The 15,914-nt window shown below is 39.9% G+C and overlaps 1 protein-coding gene across 8 annotated transcripts in view; it reads left to right on the plus strand.

The window, feature by feature from the left end:
• PTK2 (protein tyrosine kinase 2) overlaps positions 1–15,914 on the plus strand; it is a 224,564-nt gene that overhangs the window by 156,961 nt on the left and 51,689 nt on the right. For all 8 annotated transcript variants that reach the window (XM_088148916.1, XM_088148917.1, XM_088148915.1 and 5 more), the window contains 4 exons: positions 3,837–3,893; positions 6,652–6,749; positions 8,760–8,844; positions 12,853–12,953. In XM_088148916.1, the coding sequence (XP_088005042.1) occupies positions 3,837–3,893; positions 6,652–6,749; positions 8,760–8,844; positions 12,853–12,953 (341 nt within the window). The remainder of the gene's footprint in view (positions 1–3,836; positions 3,894–6,651; positions 6,750–8,759; positions 8,845–12,852; positions 12,954–15,914) is intronic.

A 15,914-nucleotide genomic window follows, 5' to 3' on the forward strand; every position in this document is an offset into this window, starting at 1 on the left:
TGCTATGATGGGGGGGGGGGGAGAAATGAGATGATCTGGACACAAATGAAACTTCAGAACCTCTCTCATTCACCAGAAGCTTTTATGTGAGGTATAAAAGTAGAGGTAGAAGTTTTAATTGTTTATATGTGGGTAAACCTGTTATACTTTTTAAAAGGTATCTGTTTATAAAAGAAAAAATACATCAACCCAAAATCCCAAAATACAGTTTCAAGAAAAGAAGAAAATAAAGAATAAAAATAAAAGAAACTGTAGTAGCATGGCTGGGCCTATAAGGTGAAAATCTAAACCTCCTTTCCCAGAAGCATTCCAGGTCTGTATATTGAAACCCATTTTCTTGCTCTGTTATACAGATAGTCTCCAGTTTAAAAACAAATTCCATTCCCAAGGTCTGTCCTTAAGTCGAATTTGTACGTAAGCCGGAACAGTATTATTGTATAATACTGTATAAGTAGTATTGTTTAACTAACTCGAACCATTGTGTATTTAACTTGAATCATTGTGTATTTAATCATTGTGTAGAATTTTGCTACAGTAGGCTCTGTTTTTAACTATGGGTTGTCTGTAAACTGGGTGTTCTTAACCCATGGACTACCTGTAGTTGATTGATAGTGCCCACTGCTACCACCTGTCTTCCAGCAGCATCTCACGTGTCATCTTCCCCTAATCCTAAAATGTGAAGGAGATAGGATTCTCACCATGTTCTTACTGGCAGTGAAAACATAAAAATATGAGAAGAAAATAATCATATAATGTATGTACTTATGTACACGTAGTTAGAGATTGCAGCCCTTTCCCATTCTGGAGATGAATCAGTCCCACCAAGGAGAAACAGAATCAAATTTTATTGTAAAAAGAGAAACTCAAAGATATCCAGACAACCTCCTCTCTATTGGACTTCCAAAGAACTGTGAAGACAAGCTTTTTAGGAGAAAGTTTGGGGATGCCAAGGATTAGTCTATTCCCATCTGATGGCACAACCCACGGATGTCTGTTATGATGAGTGCTGGATGGATATGAGGTTTTTAACTTTATATATTGGTGAATGCAAGCTGCTGTGAGCTTTCATGAATTGAATGGCATAGAAGCCAAAATAAATATAATACATGAAACCTGATTTACAAAACTACATGCCAAGTTCATTGCAGACTGCTATATTTAGTGAGCTACAGCAGAATCTCTGCTTCCAGATTAGACTTCAACTCACAAGAAGTTAATAAAAATGGAATCTTTTGGGAAGTAGCGTGAAGTTATACAAATGCCCTGCTTGTGCAGAATGATAGAAACAAGAGACAGTAGGGTTTAATATCACACAGACAGAAGTTAAAACTGAATGCAATTTCTGACTCAAACAATTAACCTTTTCTTGGAGATAACCTAAATTCTGAAGCAAAGTCCTCTGCTTCTTTTCCCTGGACCTCCCCACACTTCCAGGGTTAATTTACCAGAGCTGTTGAAGAGTACTTTCCACTAGTTTTCCCAGCTCAGGTTCAGCAGCTTCTTGCTCTGTTTCCTTAGAGTTCTGTCTTTATTTTTTTGGGGGGAAATTATCTATGTAGGAACGGGTTGAGGGAATCTTCCAAGTATATGAGCAAAATCCTGTGCCTGAGAAAATGTTTATTCAAACTCAAGTGCTGTCAGGCACTTAGATGACAGGGAAGATGGAGAATTGTGGATTTGGGCTAGTAGTTCACAGCAGAAGCGAAACTAAAGTTTGGCATGTTCATGAATGTTTAACCATATTTAAGATTTCTAGCCATAATGACATTTATACATAAAAAGCTAATCTGTTAGGAAAAAAAATGTTTATCTAAGAAATAATGTTCATATTGTTTGTAGGGTTCCTTTACTGTTGTGTAAATTTTTTGATCAAAATCTCCCATAATTTTAAATATCATTAATCCAAAGAAAGAAGGACTTTAGTTTTCCTGCGTTTTGCCATTGCAAATGTAACAACTGGTAATATTAATTATCGCATCAGTTTGTAAACTGTATGAAAAATGGGTAGTAACTAAAAGCCATGTCCATTTTCAAAGGTTGGATTCCTGACTTCTTCAAAAACTTGGCAGGGCTCCCCCAAGATGATAATATTTGCTTATAATCCTTCAGCACAATTAGATAAGTTACAATATATAAAATGTGGCTTTAATGGAATATAGTGCCACTACAGATTATCTTGATTGCAAGTTCTTGTTGACTTGAGGAAATTGATTGTAAAGGGATTCTGTGCCAGGCAAATTGTGAACCATGGCATGGGGAGATGAGAATTCTCATCTCTCTCAAATAAGAGAAATATCTGAGACAAAACAAATCTGGGTGGGAAAAATAGATTTTCCTTCATCTTTTAAATTTGCTTTAAAAATACTTCTACAAGAAATAAACCTGGCATAGTAAAGCTAAATCCTGATAAAAATATTGGCGGTGGGGTGGGGGCAGAATTAGACAATAATATTGAAGTACAATAAGAATTTGTCAGGAGCAGACTTGTAATACACAGGTAATTCTTTAAACGACTTGATTGATTGATTAAATTTATATGGCCGCTCATCTCAAGTACATGATTCTGAGTGGCTAACAGTGCTTAAAAGAGTTATTTTTAATTGGGTTATCAGAGGGACTGCCTCTCCCGGGTTACATCAGCCTGTCCCATTAGATCTGGCCGAGAAGGCATGTTGTGGGTACCGTCTGCCAGGGAACTACATTTGGTGGGTCCCAGGAGGTGGGCCTTCTCTGCTGTGGCACCTGCCTTATGAAACATTCCTCCCCCCCCCCCTCCCAAAGTCAGGCTAGCTCCATCTCTGTTATCATTCTGGAAGTCCCTCAAGACCTGGTTATGTCACCAGGCCTGGGGGTCCCAGGAAACCGGAGATATTCTTAGATGTCTCCACTGTGGTTGATCTTTTCACTCTTTCCGTTTGGTTTATATATTTTAATTTTTTATAATATTTTCATTTTTAATAATTACTTTTTATATTTTTATAATGATTGTTTTTTATGTATTTGTTGTTTTATTTGATTGTTGTATGCCACCCAGAGTTGCTTTTTGTGAGAGGGCAGCCATATAGAAGCAAATAATAAATAAATAAAATAAATAAATAGAGAATAAAAGCAATATAACAAAATTTTAAATAACATAAATAGCAACTGAGAAAAATAACCCACAGCAACAATTAATAATCATTCATAACTGTTAATACAATCAAGAAATGGGCTCACCCACACCATCAGGGCCCCATGCTATAACAAAAAAGACCTTCAAGGCCTTAAGAAAGGTCAGCAGGGTCCAGATGAGTCTGATTTCTTCTTTAAAAAGAAGTCATAGGAAAAAAAAAAGTAATATCACAGAGATTGCTACTTTTGGCTCCTGTATCCTCAAACATTCACAGTGCAGATGTGTGTCAACTTCAGAGCCTAGTTTGTATACGATATTCCACTCTACCCCTGAGAACTCTCTCATTCATTGCTTTATTGTAAGTTTTCTAACAGGAAATTTATGTTGACCATACAGGATTAATCATATTTTGACTATTAAGTCTAAATAGGGGAACTGGCTACTGATAATAAAGATATTTTCAGTTTTTCTCTAATCCCTGAAAAACAAGTTTGGGTTATGTAATGTAGGTAGTAATGAGGTCATCTTCATTTCCATGAATAACCTTGTCTGGGGAGAAGATTTAATCATGATGGCTAATGGAGATTTAAATGGGGGGATGAAAAGGTTGCAGATTTTTGTTTTGGGATAGAAAAGCGGAAGCATATCCCCTGCTCCCCACTTTTTTTCCCCCCAAGCTGTAATATGGTCATTTCCTTCAGATTCTCTGATTCTTTCATTTCAGAAACAGATGACTATGCAGAGATCATAGATGAAGAAGATACATATACCATGCCTTCAAGTAAGTTATCCTTTTCACTCTGGATACCGATGGATTCAATAAACATAATTAAACAAACATTTAATCAGGAATATCTGGGGATGCATCGTTTTGGGCCCTTTCAGCTATAGTGGAATTTGGTGATTTTAAATAAATAGACTGAATGCACTGATGCTTTTTTTCCCACTAATGAGACTAGAAGCATCATATGTGTGTGCCCCTAAGTCCTGGTGACTGGCTGGACAAGTCCCTGCAGTTTTCTTGGCAAGATTTCAGAAGTGGTTGGCCCTTGCCTCCTGCTTCCTAGGGCTGAGAGAGTGTGACTGGCCCAAGGTCACCCAGCTGGCTTCGTGCCTAGTGTAGGACTTGGAACTCCCAGTCTCCTGGTTTCTAGCCTAGTGCCTTACCCGTTGCACCAAACTGGCTCTCTAGAGCAGTGTTTCTCAACCTTGGGAACTTTAAGATGTGTGGATGTCTACTCCCAGAATTCCCCATGCTGGCTGGGAATTCTGGGAGTTGAAGTCCACACATCTTAAAGTTCCCAAGGTTGAGAAACACTGCTCTAGTGGCATCCTAGAAACTGCAAATAAAAGATTCAAGTGTAACTGAAGACTTCGTATACCTTCAGTGAGAGGAGGAGGAGGAGGAGGATTGCAGATATAGAAACACAGAGCCATAAGCAACCTGGAGAGGCCAACTTTGATTGATGGCCAGATGGGAAACTGCTGGGAATCCTGTGCTTCAGTTCAGGCACAATGCTGTGTCTTACTCACAAGAATAAACCACAGCAAGCTTCAGGATTATATGGGTTTCAGTGTCTCCAGTGCCTTATACCTCTGGGCGTTGAGCAAAGGAAGGAGGCAGGAAGCTTCCACTTTCATTCTGAAAGTTTCCCTCCATCTAAACCCGGACAGAGTGTGGTTTGTGTTGATGATTGAAAGCCGTAATTAAAGCAAAATCCAATTTCCAAAGTACACATTGTTTGTTTGTTTGTTTGTTTATTTATTTATTTATTTGTGCATTTGTATGCTGCCCATCTCCCCCAATAATAGAAAACTTCCACTTGTTCCAAATGATGGAAGCTTTTGCTCTTTGCTCTTCACACATTAAGGAGGGGATGAGAGATTTTGCTTTGCATCTGAAATAAGCCTTCTATCTGCCACCATAGAAGACAATTTAAAATGTAAATATAAAAATTAGAAATAGTCTGAAACCCGGCACAACTCCTGGTGACTATGCAGACGCATCCATTCGGCTTTCTTGACAACAGCATGGATGTGTTTTGCTGTTGCCTGCTTCTTGGAGGAGCTTGGACTGCCTGGTCTTGCCCACAGCCCTAGCATTCCTTGGAGGTGGTCTTCTAAGCACCTACCCGGCTGGACTGTGCTTAGCACCTGGGGTTAGCCAGGGGTAGTAAATAAGGAAATGAGTACCCTTGCGGGCGGGCATGGGTGAATTTTGGTTGTTAACTGTTGTTATGGAAAAACATAGCTCTTAATAGCATGTACTGGATAAATGTAACAACCTCATCCTGAAATGTTCTGTAATATGCAAAGTAAAGTTGGGATAAAAGGGTTGAAGGGCATCTTTGCCTCTACAGTGTTATGAAGATGATGTCATAAAGATAGATCTTATATTTTGGGGAACTTGCAGAAACTTCAAATACAATGTCTGTGTGTGGTATTTTCAATACTGGAAATATTTTTCCAAATGTAATTTGCATTTTAAGAAGCATTTTCTAAGCCGGTGTTTGATTTTTCTCTTAATTGCACTGCAGAAAGCTATGGAATAGATGAAGGTAACAGGAGATCCTTTAATTATCTATCTGTTTACAATTTTGGAGATATCTTTTTTAAAAAAGGAACTGTTGACTTACTATTAATAAAGTGCTGGCTCAGTTGTGTATTTTTAAGCCAACACATTTGATAGCTATGGCATTATAATGAGGAAACTGCTTTGTTCAAATAAAAAGGATATATTTAAGGCTATTCTTACCTTTTTGTAAAACTCATCATAATAAATCATTTTGGAGGTCTCTCTCTGTGGAAACAAGAAATGCAGCATGTTTCCCACTACTTTATTTGAAATATGGAAATAAAAATAGACTATTCAATCAGCAATGAATAATGCCTAATTTTCTTAGGAATAAGCAGTTTACTAAAGAAAAAATATAATAAAATGTACATAAAATATCAGCAGAATATATTGCATAGGTGTTTAGGATAGGTCCTTTCCCCCTCTTCCTTCAGACCTCTTAAAACTATTCTTGGCTGATTTCCTGATTAACAATTCAATATTATGTATTTTTACTTGGCAATAAATTTCACTCTTCAGTGGAGTTAATTTCCAGGAATGTATGCGCAGGATTAAAACCATGAGCCCCTGAAATATTATGCGATGGAGACCTCTTAAGCATACCATTATCAGGAGCTAATCCAAATAACCTATGCTTTTTGCATTTCTTTCCATGTGATCTGTTGGTCATAATTCAGTTAAGATGTTTTAATTACATTGCTTACATTAATATAACTAAACACACTGGAACTAATTCAGTACAACTAGATGTCTCATATCCTTTCCAGGATTTTCATTTGAATGGGTGTTTAAGAGGATTCCACTATGTAAATGGTATTTGTATGGATTGCTTGTAGGCAAATTCTGGTATGTTTTTTCAAACGGTAATCATTTTGCAGAAGTTACTTTTGGAATTTTGTGGATTATTTCATTGGGAAGCTATTTCGTCAATGGATTTAAATTTAAATGGATTGTATTTTAATAGCCAGGGATTACGAGATTCAGAGAGAACGGATTGAACTGGGACGCTGCATCGGTGAAGGGCAGTTTGGTGATGTTCATCAAGGAGTTTATGTAACTCCAGTAGGTATCCATAATCTTTTCATGCTTTTTCATAAGTAGAATTCTCGTCCTTCTAACTGTGTGTTATTATCCACCGTACACTCTTATGTTGTAGTGTACTGTAAAAATGGAAATATGTCCAGTTTTGGACTTAATTATCTTATGTAGTAATGGAAAACACCTTAATCCAGCACACAGAGTCTCTGCTAATCTTTTAGCTTTATGGATGACATTGCTTAAACTACATACCCTCACACATTCATACTTAGCAAATTCTACTATAATACTGGTGATGCAAGGGGTGTTGGAGAAGATGGATCTCTTTCTACAATGGTTATGTACACGGATGATGTCCTTTGTAAGCCCTTCATTTTGTCTTGTGCCAGCAGCCCTCTATCACACATATCCCCAATTATTTCCTTTGTGTTCATTGGCTGTTGGTGCAGCTGGGTTATGTAAGACTTACTGCTTAGAGGTTGCTTTCATTCTTTGTCAACTGTCATCTCGTCTTGCCTGGTTTCAGCCAATTTCAGCTTGCTCTTTTTTGTGCAAATATGGCTTATCCTTTGTTATCCTCTCTTCTTTTTTCAATGTGGTGTCACTCTGGTTTGTGTAAGAAACACTGTTAACGAGTATGATAATGATGACTAAATGTTAGATTAAGGCCAAATGTTTTCTCCACTTGACCCTGAAGCTCATTGTACCACTCTGTGTATCTAACCTCTTTCATGGGGTATTGGGAGAAAAAGGGGGTAATGGTGGGTAAGAGCTGTGTAGGCCAGTTTGAGTTCCTGGACTTTAGAGACATGCTGGTATTACAGATGTTGGGGAGGTGGGGGAAATCATTTGGTTTTAGTTTTGAGAAATGTGGAAAAATGTGCATATTAGAAGAAAAGTGCACAAAATATTTGGTGGAGAGTTGTAAGACAAACTCACAAACTATTGGCTGAAGTGCAATAATAAGAAACTGAAGCTGGGAGATTAACTTGTCTCTGCTGATACTATCAAAGCTCAGATCCTCTGATAAACTTGCACAGCAGTTACATGCAGTTGTTAAGTAGTGATATGAGGGGAAGAAGATGGTGTCTCAGGAGAAGGGAAGCCTCTTTTGGCCTGAGGGTGTAACTAGCTGTTGGTAATGTGTGAACTTTTTAATGCAGAGGACGTTGCCTACCAGCAGCTTCAGATTCGAGCCTGCTGTGGAAGATATTTTAACTTTTCAGCGGGAGTTGCAGCTTTCGGTTCCCTTGCAGAGACACACGTACACAGAGAGAGAAGTATAGGATACAGTTGTCTTCCCATGCAGCAGTTGGGTTTTAATGAGCTTTATTCAATATCATGGTTGAAACCTTGGAACTTTCAGGCAGGAAAAGTTCTGACGCTCCCGACTTTTGACTTTTATTAGGATTTCCTTCCTACATGACAACGGATGCTTTGATGTCATTGAGAATCCTTTCCCTTCTAATATACCAAAAAGACAAAGTTAATTTCTAGTCAGATGTAAGATGTAATTTCTAGTCAGATGTCACAGGCCATTGAAACTGGCCAATACAGTTTTAGTATTAATGTCTTGTTATACTTTTGAAGAAATAAACTTTATTGTTACGCAAGTTGGCTTTTAAAAATATTTAGATCTGATATATAGTAGAAAAGCAAATTTTAAAAACCCTTCCACAATATTAATTAACTTTAAGTTACAATAAAGTTAAACATTAACACTTTGGTTAGGTTTGTATTTATTTTAGTTTTTTACAGAGTTTTGGATTACTCTATTGTAGGCATTGGGTGAGGAGAGAAACCATTCCCCACCCTCACTCCTACATTTCATATATGTGTATGTATATATGTATATGAAATGTATAAAGTGGCTGTCCTCTTCAGTTGCACGTCCCATGAGAAAATGCTGACTTTAGAAAATGATCACTTTTTTTTTGCAAAATCAGTGAAACCCCATTTTGAAAAAAATAGTTCAAAATCAATGTATATATGTGATTCCTTTTATTTGTATAATGTGGCCTTTCTGTCTTGTAGGAAAACCCTGCCATGGCAGTTGCAATCAAAACATGTAAAAACTGCACCTCAGACAGCATAAGAGAGAAATTCTTACAAGAAGCCTGTAAGTTATAAAAACTATCTTCTTTCAGTTTCGGTAGGTTTAGGGCGGGCATGAGAGGAGTTCTTTTTGCAGTGACTGGACACCCCACGGCTTAGCTGAAAACTGCACACAGTACTTTATTGTAGCACACACGGTCCCCAACTGTTGACGAGGCTGGCAGGGTAAAGAAAAATTCTTAATGTGGCATATAGTCCTTTCCTTCCTCCAAAAGTGCTTGCTCTCATTGAGGATTACATGCTGCCTCAGCGTGGGGGCTCCTTTTATAAACGCAGTTGCAAAATAAAGTTGCTGTGGAGCTCCCAGCTCTGCCCTCAAGCACAGTTGGTCCTGAGCCCCCGAGCCAAGCTCTAGGCAGGGATCAAGCTAAGGTGGGCTGGTGGTCTTGGCAGTTGACTGTTGGCCCTCCTCTTTGCCTGTTGCTGTTGCCCTGGCCCAGGCATTACTTCCCACTTCCACATCTGCTTGTGCCTCTTCCTCTTCTCCCACTCACCCACACACACTTTGGGTTGGCTTTCCCTTTTCTAGGCTGAGGGCACGGGTGGGGTGAGGTGTGCTCACCTGGCTGCCTACGGATTTTGGCATGTTCTCAAAAAAGCCAGTGTGTGGCTCAACTAGCTAGCTGGGGGGCATTGTTACTCCTGTCAAATAGCTGGGGGGGGGGGTGCAACTGCCTGTTTGGGACTCTGGCATGGATGCCTGGGGGTGAATCTGTGCTGGTCAGTCTGACTCTCTCAGCAGGTTGGGGGATGGTGAGCACTTCCTCTCTCAGGTTTTCTGATAATGCTGGGACTGTAAAGCTTCTGCATCCTTATTGACAGAATGGGGGGTGGAGATAAGTTGAGCCAAGCCTTGGAAAAAGTAGAGGTACTGTGTCTACTCAGAACTAGAGCATTTTCATTGCTGCTTTTCCCAAGAGCAGAAGACACTTTCAACCTTGCTCCTCTCTCCCTCACAGGGCAATTTGCACATTACGGTCTTAATATCTGTTTTTAAACTCTCAGCAGGTGGTGGCACCTAGCTGCACATTTCTGGGTTCAGGAGCTAAGCAGGGCTGGACTGGATTAAGAACAACTGCAGACAAGGAAGGAGTCTAGTGAAACTCCTGGGAGGAAGGATGTTGTGAAACAGGAAGGGTGGCTTCCATAGTGAAGGTTTTCCCCTGTAGTTTCACCTGAATTATACTTGAAGGACTTGGGTCGAAGTAGGATTTTGCAGAAAAGATGGTTCTTCAGGTAACTCCTAAACACGTTGACACTTTCTAGTTCAAAACCTGAACCCTGTGTCCCACTTGTGTAAGAAACCTAGCTGCAAGATTTGGAATAAGTGCAAGTTTCTGGGTGTTCTTCAAAAAGAGCTTTACATAATGCATTTATAATGCTAGCAAAAGAGCATGTCTGTGAATTCTGGGAACTAAAGCACCTACAGGGTTTGGAAGGACCAGGAAATGGCATATTCTTAATCTCTAAACATGGAAACATTCCAAGCTGCTTTCTTGGGCTTCGATGAGAATAATGTACTATTTACTGCATCTGCTTTTTTGTTGTTTTAATTCCAAGTCTGTGTAAATACCAGCGGAAGCAGCAGGATGGGAGCTTATCCCTCCTGGTCCTTTTGGACATCTCTGCAGTTCTTAGGACCACTGACTATGGTATTCTTCTGGACTGCCTGAAGGGTTGGGGGCACCATGTTATAGTGGTTCTACTCTTTTGTGAGTGGGCATTACTGGTCAGTAATTGTGGGGAACAGTCAAGCCCATAGTTGCTCCAGTGTGGGGAACACAGGGCATGGCTCCTTCCCACCTCCACCATGTTATTCAATAGCATGAAACCTCTAGGAGACATCATCAGTTTGGGTAAGGTATCACCAATATGCTGATGGTACTAGTTGTACATTGCCATCTCATGTTGAGCTGGAGGTGCCGTGGAGGTCCTTACTCAGTACATGGAGGCTGTGAGGGACTGAATAGGACAAACCCAGAGTTGCTGTTCATAAATTATCAGTTTTGCTTAATTCCACAGTTCAGTTTAGCCCTTGATAAGATCACGCTTCCCCTGAAAGAGCAGATCTGCAACTTGAGGGCATTTTTCTAGATTCACAGTTGCTCTTTAGCAGCTTATGGAGGCCATGACTGAAGGGGCCTTTGGCCAACTTCAGCTGGTGTGCAATTTGTGGGCCTTTCTGGACCAAGAATATCTTGCATGACAATGTGATTAGACTACTGCAACTTTGAAGATCACTCAGAAATTACAGTTGGTCCAAAATACAGTGGTCTGGCTCCTAATGGGGACAAGGAGATTTAATCATGTAACAGCCAGGAGTCTCTGTGTCTGATTCAAATAACTGGTTTCAACATATAAAGCCCTACATGGCTTGGCCTCTCTTTTATCTTCAGGGTCATCTCTCCTGACCAGAGGCAGCTCATCCTGTCTATTCATCCCAAGGGAGGGGGCTGCTGAGGGTCTCCAACCTATATGAGGTGAAGGGGGTGAGAGCCTGGAGGTTGTCCTTCTTGATAACAACCCCTATAGTTTATAGTACTCTTCCCCCTGCTTGCCTTATGAAGGCACAGCTAGAGATTATTCTGTTCCATCAAGCTTTGGGCACTAACGGTGTGGATGGGCTGGGCTGCCCTCATTAGAGTTTATATGTCTTCATTATAAATTAGAGTTTATAATCAAATATATTTATTATGTATCTTTGTGGATTTATTTGGATGGTTTTTGTTGAGGTTCGGGTTTATTCTTTTTTTTTTTGCTAGAGAGTGGGGAGATAAACAAATGATTGTCTGAAAGCAAGCAGGCAGATTGTGGCCCCATCCTTGGACAGATGATCCTGCAATTGAAAAATATAGGATGCAATTTGATTCATAAATCCAGATTTATAATAAACTGTTCAAACTGAAGAACAACACACATAATTTACAACAGTGATGAAACCATGAGCAGCCAAGATAAAACTGCTACTCTAATGTATGTTTTTAGAATTCTCCAGTGTATGTCATGAGATAAAAGGCGGATGTTCCAGGTTTGGCTACAGAATGCTATCTCTTCCACGGCACAAATAAACAGATTTCCATTTCATTAGGTGCAAGGTTTAGCTCCTGTGCTCTTGAGACAGATAACAGAGTAATTATGCTCCTAATCAATGGACTTGATACCAGCCAAAACAGTAGAGATTTTCTTGTGGACATCATATTCATGTCAGCGGTGTATTCCATTACTACCCAATGGATCTGCCTGAGTAGTGTTCCATTTTTCTTCTTTCTACTCTAATGAATAAATGCCTAAACGATCCATAAACATTGTGAATCGATAAGACTTTTATTCAGGTGGGTTGTAATGCAGATTTATACCATACTTAGTGATACTCCTTACCAATTTATAATTTGCAAGCTATCTATTATTGAACTGAACCAATTGAGGCTGATTGAAAGACATTAAATTATTGTTACCCTTAGGTCTCAGTGGCTCCCTCAGAAGGAAAATTTGTGACCTTTTCAGCATAGTTGTGAAATCAGATGTGCACATTATGCTTCTGTACTTCTCTTCCAGTATTCAGCTTTAATTAATTTTAGCATTACATCTATGCTACAAACACTGAAATCAGTGCTAATTATGCTTTAGTTTCAAGTGCTGGTATAAAAGTAATCATGATTACCATTAGTGTATTTATAGATGTAGCACTCATCACAGTTGAGGTTTGAAAGGAAAGGGAGATTAAAATAGAGAGGTGAACAGCAAAACAGACAGTGAGCACATGGAATGGTGAGAAGGTGTGCCCCATAGCTTAGTTCCCAGAAAGCACTGTGGTTTGCTCTGCAAACAAAATGATTTCCTGTGTGAAACATTTTGGTGGAAAATGTGTTTTATGAAGCATTTCTAGCTAACCTAAGTCTAGAATCTATATTTCAACCCTTTGCTACAAAAAAGAATCCTTTCCCTTCTGCTTTCAAATTGCATGTCGCAGTGTCTTTCTGCTTAATGAGAACTTTTGCTTTCCCTGTTGTAGTAACAATGCGTCAGTTTGACCACCCCCACATTGTCAAGCTGATTGGTGTTATTACGGAAAATCCTGTCTGGATCATTATGGAGCTCTGTACACAAGGAGAGGTAAGAAGAATGAATAAATGCATGTCCATCCTCAGGTATTTGATGAAGACATTGGGGAGGTGGAAGTATTGTTTGAACATCACTCTCAAGGGAAGAAAGAGTCATCAGAAGTTGGCAATAGCAGAATCATAGTTTCAGATTGAGCCCAGTGGGAATTGTGGAGACATCACTGAAGAGGAGACTGAAACCTGTTCTACACAGTGCTGAGTTGAGTGATAGTTCTGTGGTTTTCAGCTGGAAAGAGGAGAGCTGAAAATAATCATAAATGAAAACCTTTGCACACAGTACATGGGTGGGAAGTAGTGTAATAATATCTCAGTGAAGAAACAGAAGGAAGGATAGGGGCCAATTTGGTGTTTGTTCCTCACGATGTACCTTGATTCCATTGTTATGTTTAAGCTGAAGCTGTGTTGCTCCTAGGCACCTTAAGTAACTTGATTTTTTCCAAAAATACTCTTGCCTTACTGTACTTTTTTTTTTTAAAAAAAAATACTCCATTAGTGTGGCTGCAGCTACTTTCTAGCCAAAAGATACTTTAGCAAGAGAAGGGGCAATTCAGTCCCAATACCACCAAATGGCTGCTGGCAGGATGGCTTCTCTTAGGCAATAACATATATTGGGGCAGAATTGAGTGGGAGAAGCTCACTGTTTGTTAGATTTATACCTCACCTTTCACTTGAGTTCGTAAGATGGCTAATGTAATTGAAATATAAAATGCAAATAAAATAAACTGCAATCAGTATTAAAATTAATTAATAAAAGGCCTGGTGAAAAAGATGGATCTTAGCTGGTTTCCTGAAGGCAAAGTGGGAGCCCCTTCTGGAGCCTGGCAGTGATGCAGGAGAAGACACGCTCTCCCAAGCCTCTGATAGCAGTGACATTTCCAAAAGAGCCACTCCCGCAGATCTTAACGTCCAGGTAGGATGATAAAATAAATCCCTCAGATAGTCCCAAAGCTATACCGGACTTTCAAGGTAGACACTGCGTCTTAAAACGTGTCTGGTAAGCCTTTGGCAATTGGTGCCATCTTTAAGTGGGCATCTTATGATCCCCCCCATCCCTTAGCCAAGTCAGTATCCAAGCTGTGTCATGTAGTGCCAGCTCTGACTTCCAGATGCTTTTAAAGGGTGACCTTGTGTAAATGCACTGCAGTAATCAAAATGAGCCATAATAAAAATGAATAACTCTAGGCAAATCTGGCCACTTCAGGACCAAGTAACAGGTGGTATAGTACCTGTAATTTTGCAAATGGGTTCTTGGTTATCGCTGTTATCTATCAATCCAGGGGTAGCTGAGGAACATTCCCAGACTCACTGTTTCAGAAAAAGTGCAACTCTATCCTGAACAGGCTGGGCCTGTTTTCTTTTTTAAAATATTTTTTCTATCCCACCTTTATTATTTTATAAATAACTCAAGGCAGCGAACATACCCAGTACTCCTTCTTCCTCCTATTTTCCCCACAAAAACAACCCTGTGAGGGGAGTTGAGCTGAGAGAGAGCGGTGGCCCAAAGTCACCCAGCCAGCTTTCATGCCTAAGGCGGGACTAGAACTCACCATCTCCTGGTTTCCTGTTTCCTATTCAAACAACAGCACCTCTTCTTAAAATGATTTAACTTCAGTTTGTTCTTCCTTACTTGCCCTATTACTGAACTTAGACAATATTCAAGACTGCTAACTGCTTTTTGGCAGATTAGTTTGCAAGAAATAGTAAAGCTGAATGTCATTAACATACTGATGGTACCACTTACAAAGGCTCCAAATGATTTCCACAGAGGTTTCATGTACATGTTACCCAGCATGAAGCCTTAGGGGACTCTAAATATGAGTGGCCTAAATATCAAATTGTAGTTCCTCAGCACCACCTTCTGCAAAATGATGTCTTGATGTACCACCACCCCCCACCACATTCTCTAGAAAGAACACTGAAGTCTGTTGTAGAGATGGGTAACAAGTAAGCATCCTCTTTGCAACCCTCAAGGATTCCACAACTGCTTAGCTGATATTTGGCAGCACAATGACCATATTACAGTGGCACATTTTTTTTTCTTCCAAAAAGGAAAGAGAGTAGAAGACCTCTGGAAGATGAACTGCTTTCTATTATCACCCATAACTCTCCCTCCCATGCAGATGTTGCCCAAAAAGACGTAATTGTTTTAGCTCTTACCATCTCTGACGTCACCAAACAGCCTCCTGTGGCCTCCAGCCTGGTGGCCCTGGATGAATAGAAATTAGCTCCCTTTGTCTGTAGGAAGATCCAGGAAAGCTATCAGGCCTACGCTTCCCCCATCCACTGTATGATACCTACCACTCTAACAAAACAACCTCAGTGTCATACCTCAACAGGAAGCCTGGTTGAAATTAAGATTTATCAGTAACCTCTGAATGTATCTGGAGTTGTAGAGTCACGTCCTTTGCAATTGCCTTTGCCCCAGATTTTATGAGAAACTGGCCTGCAGTTGCATAGATCATCCTGTCTTGTTGCCTTTTGGTCAATTCATTTATATTCCACCCAGAGCCATTAGGCTGGGAAAGGGAGAGCTGCTGCTTTAAAGCTTGGATGAGAAATGTGTGCTAGCCTCTGCAGATACTTTTGAGTATGGCAGTTCAAGCTTTTGTAAGACACACATGTACATTTTGATTGAGAGGAGAAGCTGAAGGTAATTCATTTAATTCTAAAGTCAGTGTAGATATTGTCATCACTTTCCTCTTAAACTCATCCTTTGAGTGCCCCAAGTATTGAGGCCAGAGTGAGGCCACCGCCTTGAGGAAGTCTAATGATTCTTTAGAAGGCACAGAGTTCCCCTGAAACAGCTCGGTGAGCCTTGAGCAGGCTCAGTAATCATGGAAAAGAGAAGGGGGGTGGAATGGAGGTCCTGGAAGAGAGTAGAGGCAGTTGGAATTCTTGACCCCGCAACATATTGAACAGGGGTCCTTTGCATTGCAACGTTCTGCTCCTGGTT

This window comes from Python bivittatus, unplaced genomic scaffold (genome assembly GCF_059951505.1).
Source record: "Python bivittatus isolate LINGU-HERP-01145 unplaced genomic scaffold, Pbiv_v1 ctg000590_np1212, whole genome shotgun sequence".
Taxonomy (NCBI): Eukaryota; Metazoa; Chordata; class Lepidosauria; order Squamata; family Pythonidae; genus Python; species Python bivittatus.